General features: G+C 45.2%; 1 protein-coding gene across 3 annotated transcripts; it reads left to right on the top strand.

Annotated features, from left to right (window-relative positions):
• The first annotated feature begins 1,444 nt into the window (after positions 1-1,444).
• Arl14ep (ARF like GTPase 14 effector protein) lies at positions 1,445-13,525 on the top strand. 3 transcript variants are annotated; one of them, XM_048443696.3, is made up of 5 exons: positions 1,445-1,587; positions 7,235-7,720; positions 9,526-9,653; positions 10,765-10,989; positions 11,469-13,525. In XM_048443696.3, the coding sequence occupies exons 2-5, from the start codon at positions 7,295-7,297 to the stop codon at positions 11,521-11,523; spliced, it is 834 nt and encodes a 277-aa protein (XP_048299653.1). In that variant the 5' UTR covers positions 1,445-1,587; positions 7,235-7,294; the 3' UTR covers positions 11,524-13,525. The 3 variants fall into 3 exon arrangements, with proteins under 3 accessions (XP_048299653.1, XP_048299654.1, XP_048299652.1); XM_048443697.3 differs by having other exon boundaries at positions 1,457-1,550; XM_048443695.3 differs by lacking the exon at positions 1,445-1,587 and having other exon boundaries at positions 11,521-13,525.
• Positions 13,526-22,011: the final 8,486 nt, after the last annotated feature.

Genomic DNA, 22,011 nt, shown 5'->3' on the forward strand with positions numbered 1-22,011 from the left:
CCCTTTCCCAAGACAGTCGGCCTTTGGGCAGAGTTAAGGAGGCTCCTGGAGGATTAAGGGAGGGTCCTTGTTAAACAGAAGCCTTATCTGTTTACCTGGCCAGGGTCCTTCTGTTCAGAGCATGGTCACCAGCACTATCTTTGAGGGGCCGCTCTGGACCTAATAGAGAAGATCCCACAAGCCCCACTGTCAGTTGAGGATTTTTTCATGGGTAGTGGGGAAGAGAGAGTCAATTTTCTTCACGGCCGCAGCTCCTGATAGTCTTCCATGAATGGCCCTACACAGATACTGATAGCACTGAATGCCTGAATGCGCTCGCTCTCTCTCTCTCTCTCTCTCTCTCTCTCCTCTTCTCTTCTCTCTCCCTCCTTTCCTCCCTCCCTCTTTTGAAAGGGAGAAATGGTGAGAGAATTTGGGAGGAGTTTGGAGGGAGGGAAGGAAATGGAATCTAAGTCTGTCTGCAGGCAAGACCTTGTCTCTTCCCTTGAGGGCTAATCCCACAGAGCAGACACTCGGCTAAGTAACCTCGACCAGGAAGGCGGGTCCAGTTTTAGATAAAGTACTTTCTCTTCCCTTCCAAGCCCTTTGTGCTGTCCCCAAGAGCAGGGCCTTGGTTAGGTTCGGCTGATCTGATTGGGTCTACCTAACTTTCTGAGGCCTGACTCTAAACTGCACAACTGTACTTTTCTTACTTTTTGCTTCGGATGCTGGCCAGAGCTTAAGTTTGCTTTGTAAACCTAGTTTCGGACTTTCTAACTCTTTTTCTGAAGTTCTAGCCTTTTACCCCAAGCTGCCTGCCCCTGGTGTCTGTCCTGAGTGGTTATCTTCTCCATATTCATCCTTGGGGCAATTGAGATTAACTTGCCTGCCCTGAGGCCTATCTTTTACTAGCTATTTTAAAAGAGAGGATTTTAGAATGTAGTTAGTTGGAAAGAAGCAAAAATAAAATGTGAGCTGGGTGGTGGTGGTGCAGGCCTTTAACCCCAGCACTCGGGAGGCAGAGGCAGGCGGGTCTCTATGAGTTCAAGGCCAGCCTGGTCTACAAGAACTAGTTCCAGGACAGGCTCCAAAACTACGGAGAGACCCTGTCTCGAAAAAAATACAAAAATAAAATAAATAAAGAAAATGTGGGACTTTTTTTGTCCGTTCCTGAGTTGCTTTTAACTAACTCTCCTCCAGGGTGTGAGGGTATCTGGGTGCGTACGTTTGGTAACCTGCACAGGGCAGATTTGCAAACGAAGTTAAGGAAGCTCGTGGTTGCTACGAGCTTCCTAAACTCCCGATCCTCGCGGGAGACCGCAAACACCCCAGCGCGAGCATCTGAAGCAACTCTTGCTTTGGATTGAGTCATCTCCCCTCCTTCCCGAAGTCAACCCTTCCGCCTCCGGAGGCGGCCGCACAGGCTTCCGCTCTAGGCGGCTCCCGGCTCGTCTTTATGGTGCGCGCGGCCTCTCTAGGCGCACTCGCTGTCCTCTCGGTGTCCGCGCGGGGCAGGCGGGAGTGTGGAGCGCCGAGTCTGGCCTGTGCGGATCCCGGGCTTCCGGACTAAGGTACCCGGGCAGCTCGAGTGGGCCGGGCCGCACGACTGTGAGTGGACGCTGCGGAGGGCACCTGAATGTGGGGGGGGGCCTCGAGGTAGCCGGAGGAGGGTTGTAAGGGGAGGCCTGCACGGCGGAGGAAGCTTGTGGCTTGCAGCAGCCTGGCACCTCGCCGTGCCCTGTCCCCGGTCGGTCCACCACCGCTTCTGGGCCACAGCCTGCAGTTTTGTAGTTTGCAGTGGGAGTGGAACCCGGGGCCTCGCGCAAGCTGCGGGGCTCCACTGCCGAGCTGCAAACCCCCAGCCTCATCAGTTTGGGGACTAGCTCTAGCTGAACTGCCCCAGCTAACCGCCTGCCGTCTCGGCCACCTGTGTAGCGTGGGTTACAGATGCGAGTCACCGGGCCTGACTCTAGTTTTGTTGCTTTAGATCCGCCTGCCTCTTTCTCCCGAGTGCTGGGGTTAAAGGCACGTGCCACCACTCCCGTCTTGTTTGTTTTTCAAAACAGTTTCTCTGTGTAGCCTTGATTGTCCCGGAAGCCTGTGTAGACTAGGCTGTCCTCCAACTCACAGAAATCCACTTGCCTCTGCCTCCCAAGCGCTGGGATTAGAGGCGTATGCCACCTCGTCCGACTTTAAAAACAATTTTTAAAAACTATTTTGTATGTATGGTCTTCTGCTTGCATGTATGTCTGTGCTCCAGTGCGTGCCTGGTACCCAGGGAGGTAAGAACAAGTCTGATTTCCTTGGAACTCGAGTTATGGAAGTTTGCGAGCCACCATGGGGGTGCTGGGAATTGTACCCGGGTTTTCTGGAAAAGCAACCAGCGTGCTCTTAACCGCGGAACCATCACTCCAGCCCCCGCTTTAAGTTTTAAATTGACAATCTTTCAGCTCTAGTCATGTGATGATTTATGATTTAGTTAAGCATGTTAGTGGGTTGATTTGGTTTTGTTTTTTAAATTCCTACCCTAGTATAGTGTACATGATAGGTGTTTGTTGGACTGTCTGGTGGTTTGAATCATTCTGATGTGGCTGTGATGTAGAGGCTTTAATGCCTGTGTCCCATACAGGGTTGGGGTGGGACTAACAAGTAACAAGGTGTGATGAGCAGAAAGACTTGCAGTTACTCTTTTGCGTGGGTTGTTGGAAAACACACTGTATAGTGCCTGCCTTCACCCTCTGCGGTGATGCTGGGAAGAACTGCTTTGAGTCCGTGGGATGTAAAGGCGGCTTGATCTGGTTGGAGAACGTGTAACCCTAGAACCAGCATGCTCTGAGAAGGTTTTGCTGGGACGGCCAGTGATTGGCCAGACTTGATGGACCTAGAGAGGGAATGAGCAGTTCAGTACAGTATTCATAAATGAATAAACAAAGACACTGGAAATCCCGAGCTTCCGCTTGGATGAAATCCCCAGGGATAGAGTTAGTGTCTGTCATGCCTTTAATCCCAGCACTCAGGAGGCAGAGGCAGGTGGACCAAGGCCAACCTATTCTACAGAGTGAGTTCCAAGACACCCAGGCCTACACAGACAAACCCTGTCTTGGGGGATGGGGGGGCGGCTGGAGCAAATGGTTTAGTTAAATGCTAGTCAGAAGTATTTTTGGAAAACAAAATGATACTGATCCATTCAGAAGTTAAAGTATACTGTATTCTATGTTAGTATTTGTCACTAGGAATGTCTAGGTATACTTTTGAAAGTATTTGAACACTTGGGTTTTATTAGAACTATTGAAAAATTTCCTTAAGTTTAGGGAGCGATAGTTCAAATTCATGAGATCAAAATTAGCAAAAAGTTTTAGGGGGGTAGTGTTTGTTGGGGACTTGTTAGTAGAAACCACTTTTCTTGCCTTGGGAATTTTATATACTGTAGTCATCAGAAAGGATGTCTGGAACAAACTGATCTTTCCTATTCATTTATTTGATTTATTGTTTGAGCTGGTGTTTCACTGAGCAGTCCTGGAACTCACTGGGTAGACCAAAGCTGGTCTGGTATCCAGAGATCTGCATGTTGAAGGCATGGGCCACCAGCCTTTTACTGATTTTCCACAGAAGGGAAAGGCTGGTAAATCATTACTGTCACACAAGTATGCATGATGAGTTTTGCATCAACCAAGTAACTGCTTAGAAATCCGTTTAAATGAAAAGGTGTTTTACTGGTAAGATGTTCATGGTGAAACAGGTGTAAATGGAGGCCAGACTAACGTAGTCCACAGTGAGTTAGGAAGTCCATCGGTCCTCACCACCTGTATACTGCAGATTCCATCAGCCGGTGTGGTTCTGGTTTTTGCTGGGTCTGAGAGTGCACAGGTAGGAAAAGTGTTTCTGAGCTGTCGTAATGGCACTGTTAACCATCGTTCTTGGTAGGCAGAGGCCCGCAGATCTCTAAATTCCGGGACAGAACCTGCGTTTCTGACTGTTAGTTAAGGGAGGAGTTACACCAACATCCTGGAAGAACAGCGCAGCCTTGCAGGTAAAGGGAGCAGCATGAAGCTGTTGAAGAAATGTCGTAGTAAGTGCAGGCCTTGTTCCCAGCACACAGACCACAGGAGTAAACAGACCCAAAGGGCTGTGCGGTAGAACTTTAATCTAGAGGCGGACAGGAAGAGCTGCAGTGAGGGATGGGGAAGCGGAGCAAAGAAGGAATAACCCATGTGTGAACTTTGAAAGCAGAATGTGAGTGGCCCTCACGATGGATCGCTAGCCTACAGGTCTGTGCTAGCCTGACTCTTGACACACACAAGCTGACGGGTGACTCAGGGCCACCTGCCTGGACTCAGGCCTGTGCGCTTTTACACTGAGAGTTTACCCAAGTAAATGGTGTTGTAGGCCCCTGAATTTTAATGTTTATCAATTTCTCTTTTTTGAGATTTATTTATTTATTATGTGTACAGTGTTCTGTCTGCATGTATACCTGCAGGGCAGAAGAGGGCACCAGGTCTCATTATAGATGGTTGTGAGCCACCATGTGCTTGCTGGGAATTGAACTCAGGACCTCTGGAAGAACAGCCAGTGCTCTTAACCTCTGAGCCATCTCTCCAGCCCTATAAATTTCATTTTTATTAAACACATAGTCTTTGATCAGATTATATGTGTGATGGAGGGTGGGGGGAGGCTGATGTACATGGAGCCCAGAGGTTGATGCTGGCCGGCTTCCTCAATCATTGTCCAGTGTGTTTTGAGAGACTGGGTCTCTCTGCTATGCCTGGAGTGCCCTGTTGCAGCTAGATTCCCTAGCCAGTGAGCCCCTCCTGTCTCCAGTTCCCCAATCCCAGGGTTACAGTATATACCAGAGCACTCGGCTTTTCTGCTTCTGTGGGTTCTAGGGCTAACACCTGGGTCCTTCCTTATGCCTGGCTAACACTGAGCCAGCTGTGTAGTACCAACATCCTGTGTGAGAACGGAACACTCATCCTTGGCTATGGCATTTAAACTTAGCAGTTACTGTAACTTGTTCTTCAGGAAATCAGGTTTAGCAAAGGCTCTGCTTACTAGAAGGCTCTGAAAATGGGGATGTCAAATTTAGCAGATAAAGGTACAGGATTGCCCAGTTAGATATAATTTCAGACAGGTGGGATTGACCTGTTAGCTGTATGTAGGGCATGATTAAAATGAAATCTTTTAATGAATATCAAAAGCACAAATTGACAAGTTGACTGATAATCCTGTATCTGGTAACAACTATAGACAATTCTCCTTTAACGGTGACACCAGAGAGATCCTTACTTTAAGACAGCACAGTGACTGGGACTAGGTAGATGGCTCAGTAGTTAAGAGCACCGGCTGCTAGCAGCTCACAGCTGGGAACTCCGTTCCAGGGCATCCAGTGCTTCACTTTGTAGCTTTGCACCGACCCTGTACACAGGCTTCCATGCAGGCCAAAAACCTTATACACATTTTCAAAAATGCAGTGATCGGACAGACAGTTTAACAATTGACCCTTCAAAAATTACAGTACTCTACGAGCTGGGATTTCTAAAAATAAACTTCCTGAGTTCCGAGGTAACATTTTCCCTCTTTTGAAACTATCTAGCCAGACTAGCCTCCATAGCCTTCTTAGTCGCTGAGAATGACCATGAATTTCTGACCCGTCTGCCTCTCCAATGCTAAGATTGTAGAAGTGTTCCCTCACTCCTGTTTATACAGTGCTGGGGGTTGAACCCAGGGCCTTGTGTCTTATTCAGGGAGTTCTTGGCAGAATGCTCTTGAGTTTCCTGTTCCAGGCCATTGTTAAGGATCCCCTCTGCATACTGAATTGTGGTCATTTCTACCTTGTTTTCTCCTTCACTAACCTAGACTTTCTCTATCGGTTCCAAGTTTTTGGATCCTTGTAAGAAGTGGCAACCAGCACTTCTTTCCCATTCTCTCTTTCATCCAGATCACTCACCAAGTTTGGTGTCTTATGCGTAGCAAGAGCCACGCAACTGCCATTGTGAATCGCTGCTAGTCTCATCCCACAATGCTTTCTCAAGTATCCTCAAGAATACAGTGTGTTCTTTGTTCAGCCGATTTCAGGCCATCATAACACGTGCACGGCAGACCGTACAGTTTGTTTCATTAACTTTCCTGAATGTACGTCGTTTACCACAGGTGGGACACCAACCACAAACCTAAATAATGATCTACCAAAGTATCTCCTGGTGAGCCAGTGAATTTATTTGGCTTATGTTATAGAATATCGATGAGGTCGTTTGTAGGAATGTAGTTAACCCTGAAACAGCTACATTATTTCAGAGGCTCACCCCATCATGAGGGACAGCTGCTTGGAGGCTTTATCCTTGAATCCTTCCTTCAGTTAATCTAGCACTTTCTGTGTCACTGTATGTGCTTCTAGTCTCACTGTCAGTTAGTTGCTATGGTTACCAGACCAAAGTAATCACCACTCCAAGATGGCCGCGGGGTGGTCATGCTATGCCCAGAGGAAGAAGCCATACTGCAGTGGTCTCAAGCCTTCTATCTTTTCTTGTAAAGATTTTAGCCCTTAAGCTTTGTATGTATGATTCTTCATCTGTAGATCTGTAGCTGGTGTTTGTTCATCCAGATGAGATCTAATTTGTCTTTTCCCATGTTAGCCAAAAATCTTTTTCACTTTGATTTTTAATACCCATCTATTTATAATACCACATTATATAACAAACCCCAATCTGTTTGTGTTGTTTGTCTATACTACAGCAGTATCATACTGTCTTTAATTATCTTTCTAGTAATCAGCCATTGGTTTCTTTCACATTTTCTTGGACCTTTTCTCTTTTGTGCAGACCAGTCAAACTCCAGCATGATGGGGTAGAATTTCCAATTGTCTTTATAGATTGACATGGTACTGAATTTGTAGAATTCCATAAGGTGTCGTGTGTCTTTTGCGGCATTTGTATAACGTGTAAAGCACACGGTGTTTTGTTTCCCAGCATTGTCTGTTGCGCCTCTGCTGGTTCTTGTTTCTTCTCTTTCTCTCCTTACATCATGTAATGTGACCTTCAGTTGTGCTGTGACGGAGTGCTCTGGTGTAGTTCTGACCTGACAAGGACTGTTTCTCACATTCCGTGACTAATTACATTCTTACTTACCCTGGACTGTGGTGTTTCCCACTTCTTGTTTGCTGTGTTTTATTTTGATTTCTAAGGAAGTGCTACATTTTACTACTTTTTGCAGTTTTCCAAATCAGTTTTCAGTACAAATCTGTCTTTAATGTTTTCTCTAGGTTAACCTACCAAAGAAATTTCTAGACAAAGAAAACAGGGGAAACGTGCTAGACTCAAGGATGATGGATCCATGTTCAGTTGGAGTCCAGCTTCGGACCACACAAGACTGCCATAAAACCTTCTATACTCGGCACACAGGTTTCAAGACTTTGCAGGAACTGTCATCAAATGACATGCTTCTGCTTCAGCTTAGGACTGGAATGACCCTCTCTGGGAATAATACAATTTGTTTTCATCATGTAAAAATTTATATTGACAGATTTGAGGAGTTACAGAAGTCATGTTGTGACCCGTTTAACATACACAAAAAGCTAGCCAAAAAGAATCTGCATGTCATTGACTTAGATGATGCCACGTTTCTGAGTGCCAAGTTTGGAAGACAGCTGGTGCCTGGCTGGAAGCTTTGCCCAAAGTGTACCCAGATCATCAATGGAAGTGTGGACGTTGATTCCGATGACCGCCAGAGACGGAAACCGGATTCAGATGTATGTAGAGATAGGTGCTCTCGTGCTTTCTACAGTGTGGGACTTGAGCTAGACAGAGTAACTGTAAAGAATTACATTTACATTTTTATTACGTTCCTTAGCATATAACAGGTTTAAAGTTGAGGTGAAATAAAATTATGTTTCAAAATGTTTCCATACACTCAAGGTCCAGAATAAACACTAAACAAGGGCTTAGAAAGAGCCTAATGTGCCCAAGACTCCAAGGCTGCAGCTTGTATTCTTGGATCTTAGGAAGGAGACGTTGGGAACGGCCTTTAGATCATTGGCAGAGGCCGACTCGGGGAACTTAGATCCTTTTCGGATACTGAAGTAGCTAAATGGATGTGTCACCTCCTGGAGAGACTATACCAGGAAGAATGTCTCTTTGTGTGCAGGAATGAGAGAGAGAGAGAGAGAGAGAGAGAGAGAGAGAGAGAGAGAGAGAGAGAGAGAGAGAAATATCAAAGATATCAGAGACCTGGTTTATGATTGATTTCTTTTGGTTTTGGGATGGTGGCTGACTCTGTAGCTTACTGGCCTGGACCTCTCCATGTAGTCAAAACTGGCCTCAATCTCATAGCAATGATTCTATCAGCCTCCTGGGAACTAGGATTCCCAAGCATGAATCACAGTGCCCAGAAGTCATTGAGTTTAATTGCAGTTTTTCTCCTTTGAAATTATCCCATTCTTTTTGTTTAAGATTTTTAAATATTTGTGACTTTTGGTTTTTCAAGACAGAGTTTCTCTGTAGCTTTGGAGCCTGTCCTGGAACTAGCTCTTGTAGACCAGGCTGGCCTCGAGCTCACAGAGATCTGCCTGCCTCTGCCTCCTGAGTGCTGGGATTAAAGGCGTGCGCCACCGCCAACCGGCCATTTGTGACTTTTTATAAAGCTTCTGTGTCTAAATTCTGAATATGGTTAAGGTTAGACTTAGGGCTTCCTGTTCTCAAAGGTCACACAGCTTTGCACTGTGAAGTATGAGATACTATTTGCCTCTTCCCTGTCCACGGGCCTCTATCAGGTCATTTGACTGTGTCAGGAAAGTTGAGGCTCACGGAGCTGCGTTTATACTCCCAGAGAACTTCTCAGAGCTCGTCTTTAAAGCATTGTATAATTTCGATGCTAGCATACTTAATCAGTTTTCTCCTGTTTGCTGAATTAATGAACAGCTATGATTTTAAGTTGTGTGCATTGTGTTTCTCTCAGGCCCATCTCCAGGCCCAGCACTGAAGGTCAGCGTAGACACTTGCTGTCTCTTCAACGTCTTCCCCTCACTCCATTGTTCTTACATGACCAATTCCCCGTCACCTAGTCTTGACTTTAGGTGTATAAGAACATCTCGAAAGACAACTTATTCTTGATGGATGTATAAAAACATTCCAAAAGACCACTTATTTTTTATCTCCTCAAATAACAGACTTAAACCCTTAAACATCAGAATTTTGTTTTGTCAAAGCCTTAAAAAACGTTACAGTACAGTTCAGAACATGAAGCCTCATTGCTTCTCTCCTCTTAAAGAATTGTTATTTGGAACCTTGGTTCTGTGCTGTTGGGTGTGTGATGGCTTTTGCTGCCGTCTCTTCTTGTGGTGGCAGCCATTGCTATCCTCAGTGTGCCGGTCTCTGGCACCTGTAGTCCAAGAGACTCAAATAAGAAGAACAGTGCAGATAATCAATAGTAAAGGTGGCATAGAAGAGTGGATTTTCCCACGTACCTCCCCGAGTGGGGATGCTCAGGGCAGTGCTAAGTGAAGTCCTCCTGTCTGGTGTGAGACTGACTGACTCTGATCTCCTTACCTCCGTCCAGGGAAGAACTGCTAAAGCTCTACGCTCCCTGCAGTTCACAAACCCGGGAAAGCAGACAGAATTTGCTCCAGAAAGTGGTAAGAGGGAGAAAAGGAAGCTCACCAAGAACTCGAGCGCTGGCTCTGACAGGTAGGCTGTCTGGAGCTGTCTGTTACTATTCCCAGAGGCATGGTCCCTATGTTTTTCTTTCTCTTAACTTTCAATTTTCTGACCAGTCATTCTAAGTTGTATTCAGAATTAGTGAAAACCTTCCAAAAGCCTTGGCTGTTACTCAGAGGAAAGCAAAGCATCCATTGGAATTCTAGAAGCTTCTTTCTGAGACGGTAGCATAAAGTAAATGGTGTAATGTTTTAGAGTGAGAGTTAAAACGGTTGAAGAAATGCCTTAGAGTTTGGCCAAGTTACTGTTTGCAGAATTTGCTACTGATGACCTCTGCTTCCTGGGAGAGAGCTGACCAAAAGGTCATTGCATTTATGAGAGCCCAAGAGTACTTTCGATTTTGCACAGGTCCGAAGTAGACATACAGTTCTAGTACAGTCAACAGAAAGAACAAGAACTAAGTTATTTATAATAAATCTTTAAGTATGTCAAAATATACTGACAAATTTATTATAACAGGTCAGGCTGTTTTCTAACTGAAATCAACATTTTTACCTTTATTCCTTAAGTTTTTCCGTTGAGTGATCTGAGATGTTTTCAGACCAGATTTGCCAGCAGTCATTAAGAAACAGGAAGCAGATTGATTAGAGTATACGCCCTCTAGAGGGGGTGTCCTGTGTTCGCAAGCAGTGTCTGTCCTGTGGTAACTAGTGAAACGAGTGACTGCTCATTCCTCTGTAAGCTGTGTAAAGCCGTGTGTACACATCCGAGTATGTGTGTGTGTGCAGATACGTGCGTATCCCATGGTCTGCGTGTGAAAGTCAGAGGAAAACTGGAGTCTGTTTTGTCTCGCTCGGGTTCAGGAAGCACCTCAGTAATCAGGCTCCTAAGCCGTCTGTTACCGTCTGGGCCACTTCAGTACTTTTGACTTTCAGCACTTGGAGTTGAGTCACCTCGTCCCATCTGAAATTTCTTCTGCAGAGTATGAATTAGGCCCCGAGCCTGGTGAATGACGTGTTGATTTAGCGGGGCCTCCTCCCTACAGAAAGTATTTGTCTCCTTTATTTTTTCATTATCTTATTTTCAACTAAATATTTAAAGATAGCATGTATGAAGTGCAGCTCACTGTTCTATCTTACAGACAGGTTATTCCGGCGAAGAGTAAAGTCTATGACAGCCAGGGCCTGCTGATCTTCAGCGGCATGGACCTCTGTGACTGCCTGGATGAGGACTGCCTGGGGTGCTTCTACGCCTGCCCCGCCTGCGGCTCCACCAAGTGCGGGGCCGAGTGCCGCTGTGACCGCAAATGGCTGTATGAGCAGATAGAGATTGAAGGAGGAGAGATAATCCATAATAAGCATGCTGGGTAATTTATAGTCTACACTATGAGCCTCTAAAACTCCTGTCTCTCTCTCTCTCTCTCTCTAAAATCCTGTCGCTTAAAATGCAACTAGAGCCTAATGGTTGGAAAATAAATCTGAAATTCAGTGTGAATTTGGTTGCACCTGGGGTGCTTTACAGTTGTTTATTTGATCTAAATTTAGATGGGTTGTTTCTCCAGAGCCAGCTTTAAGCCTGTCTGGGCCGGTCTAACAAGTGTAGGTAGTTTGCACCTCTCAGGATTCCGTATGCAGAGATTTCAGTAGTGAGGGTTTAGTTGACTCCTCCCCATCTCCTAGATTCGCATTTACCTCAGTGTACTGTTAGCTGCATGGAGTTCCAACTCACAGTGCAGAAGTCAGGATGTGCTTAGCGGCTGTGCTTCGTGCTCTGTGCAATCGTGAGCTGCTTTTCCGTTCTGCCAGTGTTGGCTCTCTGTACACCTGTTATTTAATTCACTTACAGCAAAGCATATGGTCTGTTATCTCCCTGTCACCCATATGATATTTTACAAAAGTGATCACCCAAATACCTGGCCAGCAAAGAAGTAAGCAGTGACCGATGTGGATGTAAATTTGGATCAGTCGTAAATGGAGTTGTAGACGTCGCTGGTCATGGGAGTCTTGCTGTTCTGGAGACAGATGTGCCTTGAGGAACCTGATGCTGGAAGCTTCCCTACATCGCTGAAAAAAGTGGCTGTGGTGAGCAGAAAGATTGTCCCAGGAAAAGTGATGGTGAAACCTTCCCATTCAAAGCTACTTATTGTAAATAGATATTTTGCAACATTGGACTGGTCAGAAAAGTTTCTATTTAGTATGTTATTAACAAAACAGGCAAATACTTCAGACTACTTTTGGGCAATAAAATAAAACTCCAATTCTGAATACATAAACTTTTATTTTCATGTCCATTTGTAGCTACAAGTTGTATTATTTTGATGGATATTTAAAGACCATATAGCAGTCCTCACCCCTTGGGTTATTAGCATTTCTGGTCTTGTGGCCCTGCACTATGGTGCAGATGGGCCCAGCCCTTAGCTGGAAACAGGGCTGCGACACAAAATTGATCTCAGTGCAACAGAGTAGTTGAGTGTGAGACTGCTTTAGAAATGACCCCGATTCCTAAGTGCTGAGACTTAGGAAAGGATTCCTAAGTCCTTTCCCTCCGACCGGAGATGAGCACAGATGCTCATGCTGTCGGCTGTTCACGTTCTTGATGCAGGCTAGTCCTGGGGAAGAATGCTTTCCTCTTCTCCATGTAAAGCGTGAGCACAGTACATGATGAGTAATGTATGTTTTTGTCGTGGTCGCGAAGGCACCATGGCCAGGACAACTCTTATAAGAGGAAGCATTTTACTGTGGGCTCACTTAGAGTTTCAGAGGCTTAGGCTGCTATGGTAGAGAGCGTATTGGTGTGCCGACAGGTGTCGGAGTGGTGTCTGAGACCTTTACATCCTTATCCACAGGCAGAGAAAGGCTGGGCCTGGCCTGGAGTTGTGAAATCTCAGAGGTCTTCATGCCCAGTGACACACTTCCTCCAACAAGACCTTAGCAAACAGTACCTCTCGGTGGTGATTAAGCGTTCCCATGTGTGAGCCTGTGGGCCGTTTTTATTAAAATCATCGCAGCGTTATTTCTGTGCTCTGAGAACTGCATGCCCATGCAGTGAGGATTGAGAGTTCTGAAAATGTCACTTCAGGGGGTGATGAAAAAAAACAGAGAAAGTAGAACTTAAGTTTCTGGATAGTGATTAAATCTTTGGGAGACATCTGTACGGGTGTAGTAAGTTGAGTTGACCGTTAGAATACCATTTTTGTTCGTTTTGTTATCTCTACACTCACTGGTTTTTCTTTGATAAAATTTTTAACTTGGAATTAAATGTTAAAATTATTCTTTGACCCGGCTATCAGAAGCTGATAGTTCTTGGATCTGAATTTTAGCTGAGAAGTATCAATAAAGCTTTTACTACATTTTTAAATTAAAAGGCAGGATTTTTTTTTATAAGTTTAACTATTTTATAGGGGTATAGGTAGACTCCAGTTTTATCTGAATCCTTAGGATCCTTTGATTATAGTCATTTTTTTCTTGTTTCTCCTTTGATTCCTAAATGTGCTTATGCTCTTCAAAGAGAATTTTTGGTGTGTATTGTTTTGTTTTCTTTGCAGCAGGACCTTGCTCTATAGCAGAGGCTGGACTGGGAGCCCTGCAGGCTTCTTACCTCAGCCTTTCCGGCTGACATCCATCTCTCACCACACTGCCAAGTTGTAGGCATTTATTTTTGCTTACAGCACGAGTCTATTTCTAATGGAGAAAGACCTTATATAAAATGGCTATATTTCAGCATTCCTTTGAACAGATCTTTTTGTAGACAGTAATAACTTTTTCCAAGGGGAAACATCTTGAACAGTTTTGCTGTTTGTTCTTTGTCCATTTGGGGACCAAACAATGAGCATATTGCAGTGTTTGTAGACAAATGTATATCTGATCTTCAGTAAACTAATAAAGACTGTATTTTAGAAACAATGCAGGCTTGCTGTTCGTTATTTTAAATGTGTGTGTGTGCATGTGCACATTTGTGTGTAGGCCCCAGATTGACTTGGATGCCTCCTTGATTCCTTGCCACTTTATTTATTGAGGCTGGACGACTTGCTGACCCTGGAGCTTGCTGATTGGACTCTTCTAGCTAGTCAGCTTATGCAGGGAGTCACCCTGAGTCTGTGACTACAGGTGGGCCACCACACTCACAAACGTGGGTGCTGAGGATCCAAAGCCATCCTTACTTGAGCAGCAAGCACTTTATCCACTGAGCCAGCTTACCACTGAAAAGAATCCCTATCTGTTGTTAGGTTTGCTTAACAAGAACATTTGAATCTTTGGGAAAGTTTTACCTCCCAGAAATCCATATTTCAATCTCGATTCACACCCCTCTCATCCTCCCAAAAGGTAATTAAAAGTTGGTTGACTGTGCCAAACAAAGGGGCTGGTCCTAGCTGGACCAACCTTTCACATTAAACTTCCCACTTAAATCATAGTCACCCTGTGAAAAAACTTAGTGTTTATTGAAAGTTCATGTGACACCTTAGTTTTTGCTGACATCTGCTGGTGTCTCCGTGAAAATAAATATCAAAGGCCCAACAGTTTATGAACTTAGGAGCTAAATAACCCTTTAGCTTTGTAAGTTGGTTCTATTAGGTGTCATCAATGTTGTGGAAAGCAAACTATTTTAGAAACTAAAAGTGTACTATTTGTGAGCACCATGATTATGTTGGGAGGTCAGAGGACACCTAAATTTATTTCTCTCCTTCCACCTTTACATGGGTATCCAACTCAATTCACCAGGCTTTTGCCAGATGAACCATCTTCTGCCCCTTTGTTTTCTGATCGGAAATGTCCCCAGAATCCTGAAATAACGATGCCGAACCAATAAGAGTGGAAGAGAAGTGCTCTCACTGTAGGAGCCAGCCGTGATGGCTAAATATGAACAGATCACCCGAAGGAAGTCCTTTACTTTCCAACCCTTATCACCTGCCAGAGTAGGACAGAGTCATCTAATAGAGGCCTGAGTCTCAGTAGTTTTCCCTGAAGCAATACCTGATTGCAGGAAGAACCACAAACTGAGATTACTGGAGCACCACCCAAGAACAGACCAAAGGAAATGCCTAAATTTCCAAACACTGTAGATAGGATCACCTGCCAGCACACACTCACCAGGACACCCCTAGACAACTGTCAGCCAATCAGGGGTCCTGAACCTCAGAAACCCCTCACCCCCCGCCTTTACTACTATAAAAACCCAACTCTTAACTGAACTCGGGGCTCTCCGTTTATTCCAATATGTTGGACATGTATAGAGACCGAGTTTGCAGATTTGCATAAAATAAAGGCTCTTTGCTTTTACATACAGGACTCGATCTCCTTGTTGGCTTTTGGGGGACTTCACGGATTTGGGCATAACAGTCGCCAGTGGTGGGAAGCTAGGATTGCTCCTGAAAGGCCTCGGGATTGGGTCCAGTTCAAATTACTCTAAAACCAGATAGGGTGGCAGGCAAGCAAGATTAGGTGTAAGCAGAAGTCAGCGGTTGTTAAGGACAACGACCATTGTTTCTTCTGTTCCTCCAGGTCATTCTGTTTTAGGTAACAAGTCATGCCTGGCAAATAGACGGTAGGAACAATGCTTAAAATTACTAAGTAGATCAGTAAATCAGCATCTAATGACTGGTCTGTGCTGCCATATTCTACTTCAGTAGAGTTCCTCATGTTTACATTGCAACATCTCGTTGAGTGCGTTATATAACACACACCCGACTGAATCAGTTTCTCTGGAGAACAGTAACTGATATTGTAATGCACTTAACTTCTGTCCTGAAATAGTTCCCACAAAGACCCTGGCTTTAAATCTAGGTAAAAAACAAACAAACAAACAAACAAAAAATTTGTAGGGAGCACAGCCTAGAGTAAGCAACGGAGGAGCTGGAACAGTTTAGCAGCAGGCCTGCCGTGTACTGTAGGAAGAGAGTGCCTGGTCGCCTAGACTGTGACCTGGGTTCCTTTGTTCCAGGAGCTCACCACCATCTGAATTCCCCTCTTTGTGAAAGAGGCCCAGGTACTCTGCACCCTCCACCTACAGAAAACATCCCTATGCTCATTAGAAATCCTTCCTTTAGGCCCTAGCCCTGAGCACTGTTTCCCAATCAGAGCTCATTCTCATGAGAAAGATTTCAGACACTGTTGGAACAGGGTGTTTTGCAAGGGAATTTCGCTGAAGCCACTCCTGTTTTCATTCCCGAAGTTCTTTTACACCTCAGGGTTGTGCTACCTGTAGGGACACCCTTCCCCCCCCCCCCCCCCAACACAACTGTGTCTTGCTTTATGAAGTGGAGATATTTTGTCTCCATTCTCTTACATTGAGAAAGGGTTTCTGGGCAGAAGTCGGGAGTCAGGGATTTCAAGCCAGTCCCTTCCATCACACTCTCTATTTTGCATATGGAGAGAATGCCTTTTACTCCTTACCTGATCAGAAGGAGGCTTGACCCACGAGCCCTGTTTAAAAACACACTGGCAGCTGCCTGGTGGTGGTGGTGCATGACTTCAGTACCATTGCTCAGGAGGCAGAGGCAGGCGGATCTCTGAGTTCAAGACCAGCATGGTCTACAGCGTGAGTTCTAGGATAGGCTCCAAAGCTACACAGAGAAACCCTGTCTCAAGAATACAAACAAACAAACACAAAAATCGTTGCCAGCTACAAAAACCTATGAGAATGTGCAGCCTCCTAAAATTTCCACCAAGTGGGACTGGAGGCATGGCTCAGTCCTTAAGAACACCATAGTCTTCCAAAGGACCTGGGTTGTGTTTCTAGCACCCACATGGTGGCTCACAACTGTCTCTAACTCAAGTTTCAGGGGTCCAGAAGAGGGCATCAGATTCCCCAGGAACTGAAATTACAGATTGTGAGCCACCATGTGGGTGCTAGAAACAACCCTGGTTCTCTGGAAGAGCAGCAAATGATCTTAACCACTGAGCCATCTCTCCAGCCCTATCTGGCCTTTTTTTAAATATATATATATATATTATATATATATATATATATACATATATATATATATGTTCTAGGGGTTGTACTCAGGTCTCCCCCCCCCCTCTCTCTTTCTCTCTGGTTTGACTTTATTCTGAGCATGTCAGCAGAAGTTCAGTGGTCTTTTCCAGACCCAGTGTCAATGCCCCCTTTTCCTGTTAGCACTCATCCCTCTGTTCTTGAGAAGCTGTGGTTCCAGTCAGCCCACAAGCTTCAGATAGGTTCACTTTGGTGATTCTGGGATTCATTGTGAGGCCTGGTCTTGGAGGGTGTCCCATCACCACCACCACCACTTAAAGCCATGGTAAACTTCAGCCCATGAATTACCTATCTTTTGGCTGAGATCAGAATGGGACAGGTGAGAACTGATCAGCTCACAAGAGACTGGGTCTCACACTGGCCAAATCTCAGTTCTACGCCTGCTGAACAGAAATGTTTTACTCGCTCAGGCTGAATAATTAGTTTTTTGGACAATTACAACTGTATCATTTACTCTATCTAGTTTATGATTTATATCACAGCGCTAGAAAATTACATTCAAGCATCAACTGCTCATGTTCTTCTCTCTGTCTTCACCATATCTCCTTGAAATAAAACACCAAAGCAGTGGACTCAGCCCAGGAGAGACGGGTTGAGCGCCTGGATCTGGTCGTCTGAAGTAAAACCTGGCATTGTGTGGCTCGTTCATCGTCTCCTTTTGCACTTTGCCATGTGACATTTGAATACAAGTTCCACAAGTGGGAAGTCAATTCAAAGAATCCCAACTGAGCTCCAGTGTGGAGAGACCTATTTAGCACCCACACCCTTGGGAGCATTCACGGTTTAGGAAAGGAAAACAAGCAAGCTGTGACCTGTGGAGGGCCGCAACCACATTCTCCATTGCTTCAAGGGACAAAGGTAGAGATTGACCTCTGTGACCTCAAGGTGTGGCGGTACACGCCTTTAGTCCTGATTCCTGGGAGGCAGAGGCAGATTGACCTCTGTGACCTCAAGGTGTGGTAGTACATGCCTTTGGTCCCAATGCCTGGGAGGCAGAGACAGGCAGATCTCTGTGAGTTCAAGGTGTTGTAGCACACGCCTTTAATCCCAGCGCATGTGCTTGGTAACTCTCTACTGCTGCGTCCCTGCCTACTTCCGAGGCATCATCTGGGATAATGGGCAGCGGACCAATCCAAGAGTGACACGTCAGAAGCGAGGACTGTTTCCTTTATAAGGGCTGGGTTCCCCTCATTCTGGGTCTCCGCTTTGGAAACTGATGCTCTCCCTCTCAAGACGCATTAAAGCTTTGCTGCAGAAGGATCCTAAGTGCCCCGCGTCGTTCTTGCTGGCGAGGCCGAGCGCGGGACAGTGACCCACACCCAAGTTGTCATTCCTACCCTGAATCTTCGCCAGATCGCTAGTTCCTGTGAATCTTAGTTTGGTGGAGCATGGCCTGGAGTCATTTGCCCCAATGACTAAAGCCCTACAACTGTATTAAGACACGTGCGTGCGATGTGGCTATCCATTGTCACTATTTTTGTTGGCCTTGCTTCTAAAGCTCTGGACATAGTTGAAATTGTTTGAATACTCACAGCATTCTCTACATCACCCTGTGCTTCCCCTGTCCACTGACACAAGTAGATCTTCCTCCGCTTCCAGCCTGAGCTCCTTCCTTTTCATCTCTCTCCCGAAGAGGCAGCTTCTGCCCCTTGCCCTTCTCCCCACTTCTCCCCTTCCCCCTCTCTCTCTGCCTTTCTCTCTGCTCTTCTCCCTTCTCCTCTTACCCCCTTCCCCTCCATAGCCCACTAAATAAATACCCACTTTCTCTGCATGGTATGCCTGTTCATGTCTCTGTCTCTCACCTGCCATGTGGCTCCCTGCCTGGGACCGGCTGCCTTCGTGGCCTGCGGTGGTCTTGGGACCTGCAGCCGGCTACAGCCACTCATGGGAACGGCACCATTTTATTTTTACCACTAGCAGTCTCTACAGGTGCTTAGGTCTGTGACACTGATAAAGGGGATGTGAAGATGTTGGTCCCACCAAACAGAAGGGCAGCCCCTTATATGTCATTTCCAGTAATAACAGTTCCGAAAAGTCAAATGTACAGTTGACGATGCCTTAGGATATGCTTAACATGCTAGAGATGTTTATATGTTTTAATCCCCTTCTTCAGTTTTGATAATTAAAGCAACAGCATAAAAAATTCTCAATCTCAATTCACAATTCTCATCTCAAAGGGAGTAAGAGGTGATTTATTCTAGAGCTAAGAATGAGTGACCATGACACAGGAACTCAGAGTTAGATGACCTCGAATACCAGGTTCAAATGTAACAGTTCTCATGAAGTTTCTATAGGTTCAAAGAAAGTCATAAATCAAGCTGCTTTTCAAATACATTGATAGAAACGCCAGGGAAATCAGTTACAGCAAGGTGGGGAGCCTCTGCAGTCCTCAGATGTTCTCAGATGACATTGCTAGCCTCCAGGCTGGGTTGATGGTAGTAAGGGACTATTTGTACACTCCAGCAAGATTTGCTGGAGTGTCAGGTCATACACACACAGGTAGGCAAGCAATCACTAAGGGGCTATGATAGTCCAAGATGGCTGCACTCCAGTCCAGCAACAGTCCAACCTTTCCTGCCTTCAGGCAGTCCCTGAAGCTCTAGGCAGTCAGCCTTGTAGAATATTTCAGGTGAGCAAAACTCTCCAGGAACTATAGTTAACCCGAGTAGACTACCTTCAGCACACGTTTCACAGTGTGATGTATTTCTGCAGTTTCTGTTCCAAAACATCTTTGCCAAGTCACATTGATTTCCTTAAAAAAAATGTTGATTTAAAATTTTGATGAACTTAAATCTTCTGTTTGTCATAACTCTGCAATCATGGAAAACTTCAGGGAAAAGGTAGGGGAGTTGAGAAAAAGAGTCAGCCTATCCAGGCAGCTGTAACAAATTGTCTTGGACCAGGAAGCATATAAACAAGGTAAGTTTATTTCCCGCAGTTCTGGAATCTGGGGAACCCAAGACTAAAGTGCTGGTGGGGTCCGTGAAGACGCTCCTCCGAGGCCTACGTAGCTACCTCTATTGTGGCTATAGAACTGCAGAGGAGAAGGCGGGACGTCTCTAGGAAGACTTTAAAAGGTCTCTAATCCCACTGGAGAGGGTCCCACCTCTTGATACTGTCATACAAAATCAGGCATCAGCACATGAATTTGGGGGGGGGGGCTACCAGTCCACGGATGTTTATGCTTCAAGATTTAACTAGCTTTGGCAGACCTAACAGTGAGGTTCCGTTGCGTATATACTGAGTCTGATTTAGCCATACACTACCTTCCTTAATATTGTCTTCATTTACTTGGCTTGCTATAGCAAAATAGCATAAGCTGAGCTGCTTATAAAAACCTGAAATTATTTCTCACTGTTCTACAGACTGGAGTGTCCAAGATCAAGATGGCAGCAGAGTCTGTGTCTGATGGAGGACCACGTGCCCATGTGAGTTATTTGCTTCTTCCTGCATATGTGAGTGGAGGTGAGGGGTCCTCTGTGGCCTCAGTTATAAAGACACAGTTCCATTCACGACTGTCTGACGTCATGGCCTTGTCACTTCCTAACTTTACAGTTAGGAAGTTCCTCATCATGTAAGTCTGAGGAAGGCACAGACATCAACCACAGCAGACGCTACCCCTCACCCTCCCACCTACCTACTCAGTGCCTACTTCCTTGGTAACCAGTGTTGGGATAGGGAACAGAGGCTTGTCGAGTTTAGATGAAAGCGCTTGTTGTGTAAACATGAGGACCTAAATTTAGTACCCAGAACCCACAAAATAAAATAAAATAAAAGCTCATGTAGTATTGCCACCCAGCCTGTTTGATGAGTTCCAAGCCAAGTGAGAGACCATGTGCCTAAAACCAAAGTGGATGGCATCTGAAAAACAAGAGCTGAGGTTGGTCTCTGATCTCCATCCTCCCTTGTGCACACACACACACACACACACACACACACATACACACACACGGGGGGTGGGGAGTTGGGCTCAGATCACTCTCCAAGGGCCACCTGGCTTACAGTAGAAAGGGAAGGCAATCACATTAGGTTTATTTTACTCGCAGGCACCTTGCTCAGCAGCACAGGCTGTGTTCTTCCTTCCTTGGTCCTCTAGTGTGACGCTCTTTGTATTCGCTGGGGCTGTGTCATTCTGATGATTTAGATAGTCCCAAATTAGGGTTACTCCAGTGTGCCCTATAGTTAGCGCTGCGCTCATTCCATGCTCTTCATCCAGCCTCCACCAGAAGTAAGTGGAAAGTCATCAGTTCTCTGCTTCGAGTCTGAGGAGCCACACTAAAGGATGCATGATAGCATCTTAGTGGGATTTGACAGCTAATAGAATTTACTTTTGTTCTGTTTTGAATCTACCGCCGTTGCAGAATACCAGTCTGTCCAGTAGAGGGCGATGTTTCGCTGCAAACCTACACTGCTTTGGCAAAGTCGATTTAGAAAATTCGTTTCTTACTGTGAATTGGAGTGTCATTTCCTTTAAATGCTTTAGAGTAGACGGCGTTCCTTCTAGATAATATGTGGAAACGGAGAAGAGGTATCTTTCTCGCCTACATCGTTTCTACATGCACTGTTCTTTTAACTGGAAAAGCCAAATAAATATTCAACGGATGCCAGATCGAATCCATTGTTTAAATACCCATCATCCATCAGTTCTCAGACCGGGGGGCTCCACCCCTCTGGCAAACCTCTGTCTCCAAAAGTATTTACAGTTCTTAAAAGTAGCAAAATTACAGTTATGAAGAAGCAACGACAAATAATTTATGCTTGGGGTGGGGGTCACAACGGCATGAGGAACAGTGTTAGAGGGTCGCAGCATTAGGAAGGTTGAGAACCACCGCTCTGGAGGACAGAGTCTGGGCCGTGGCATCAGAGAAGTCTGAATTTGAAAACTGCATCTGCAAGTCCAGCTTCAGACAAGCTACTTGGTTTCCAGAGGTCTCAGGTTACTTGCTGGCAAATGTACGCAGCAGCAGCTTCACTGTGGACAGTGTGTGGGGAAAAGTGTGTCCCACTAGGGAACAAAGCCAATGCTCAGTAAACTGCAAATTCTCATTAGGGAGCAGTGAAGCTGCCAGTTAAAATACAGGACACTCAGCTAAATGTGGATTTCAGCTAAATAACAAAGAATTTCTTAGTATGCCTCAGGAATATTTAGATTTGCATCTAATGATAAAAAATATGTTTATCTGAAATTCAAGATTTACTGGATACCATGCCTCCTAAATTGGCAACCTTACGCAGAGAACTTAGGCACAAAGGGAGGAAAATCTTATAACTTCTTTAAAATCCTAGACACTTCACTCCAAGTTTTTAGAATGCTATTAGTTAAGGATTTGGTATTTCTATTATCTGAGAAAATTAATATCAGTGATGTCCTAATGTTTTGCATATGCAATTGTCCTAG

The sequence above is a fragment of the Myodes glareolus genome, chromosome 10 (assembly GCF_982192425.1).
Source record: "Myodes glareolus chromosome 10, mMyoGla1.1, whole genome shotgun sequence".
Taxonomy (NCBI): Eukaryota; Metazoa; Chordata; class Mammalia; order Rodentia; family Cricetidae; genus Myodes; species Myodes glareolus.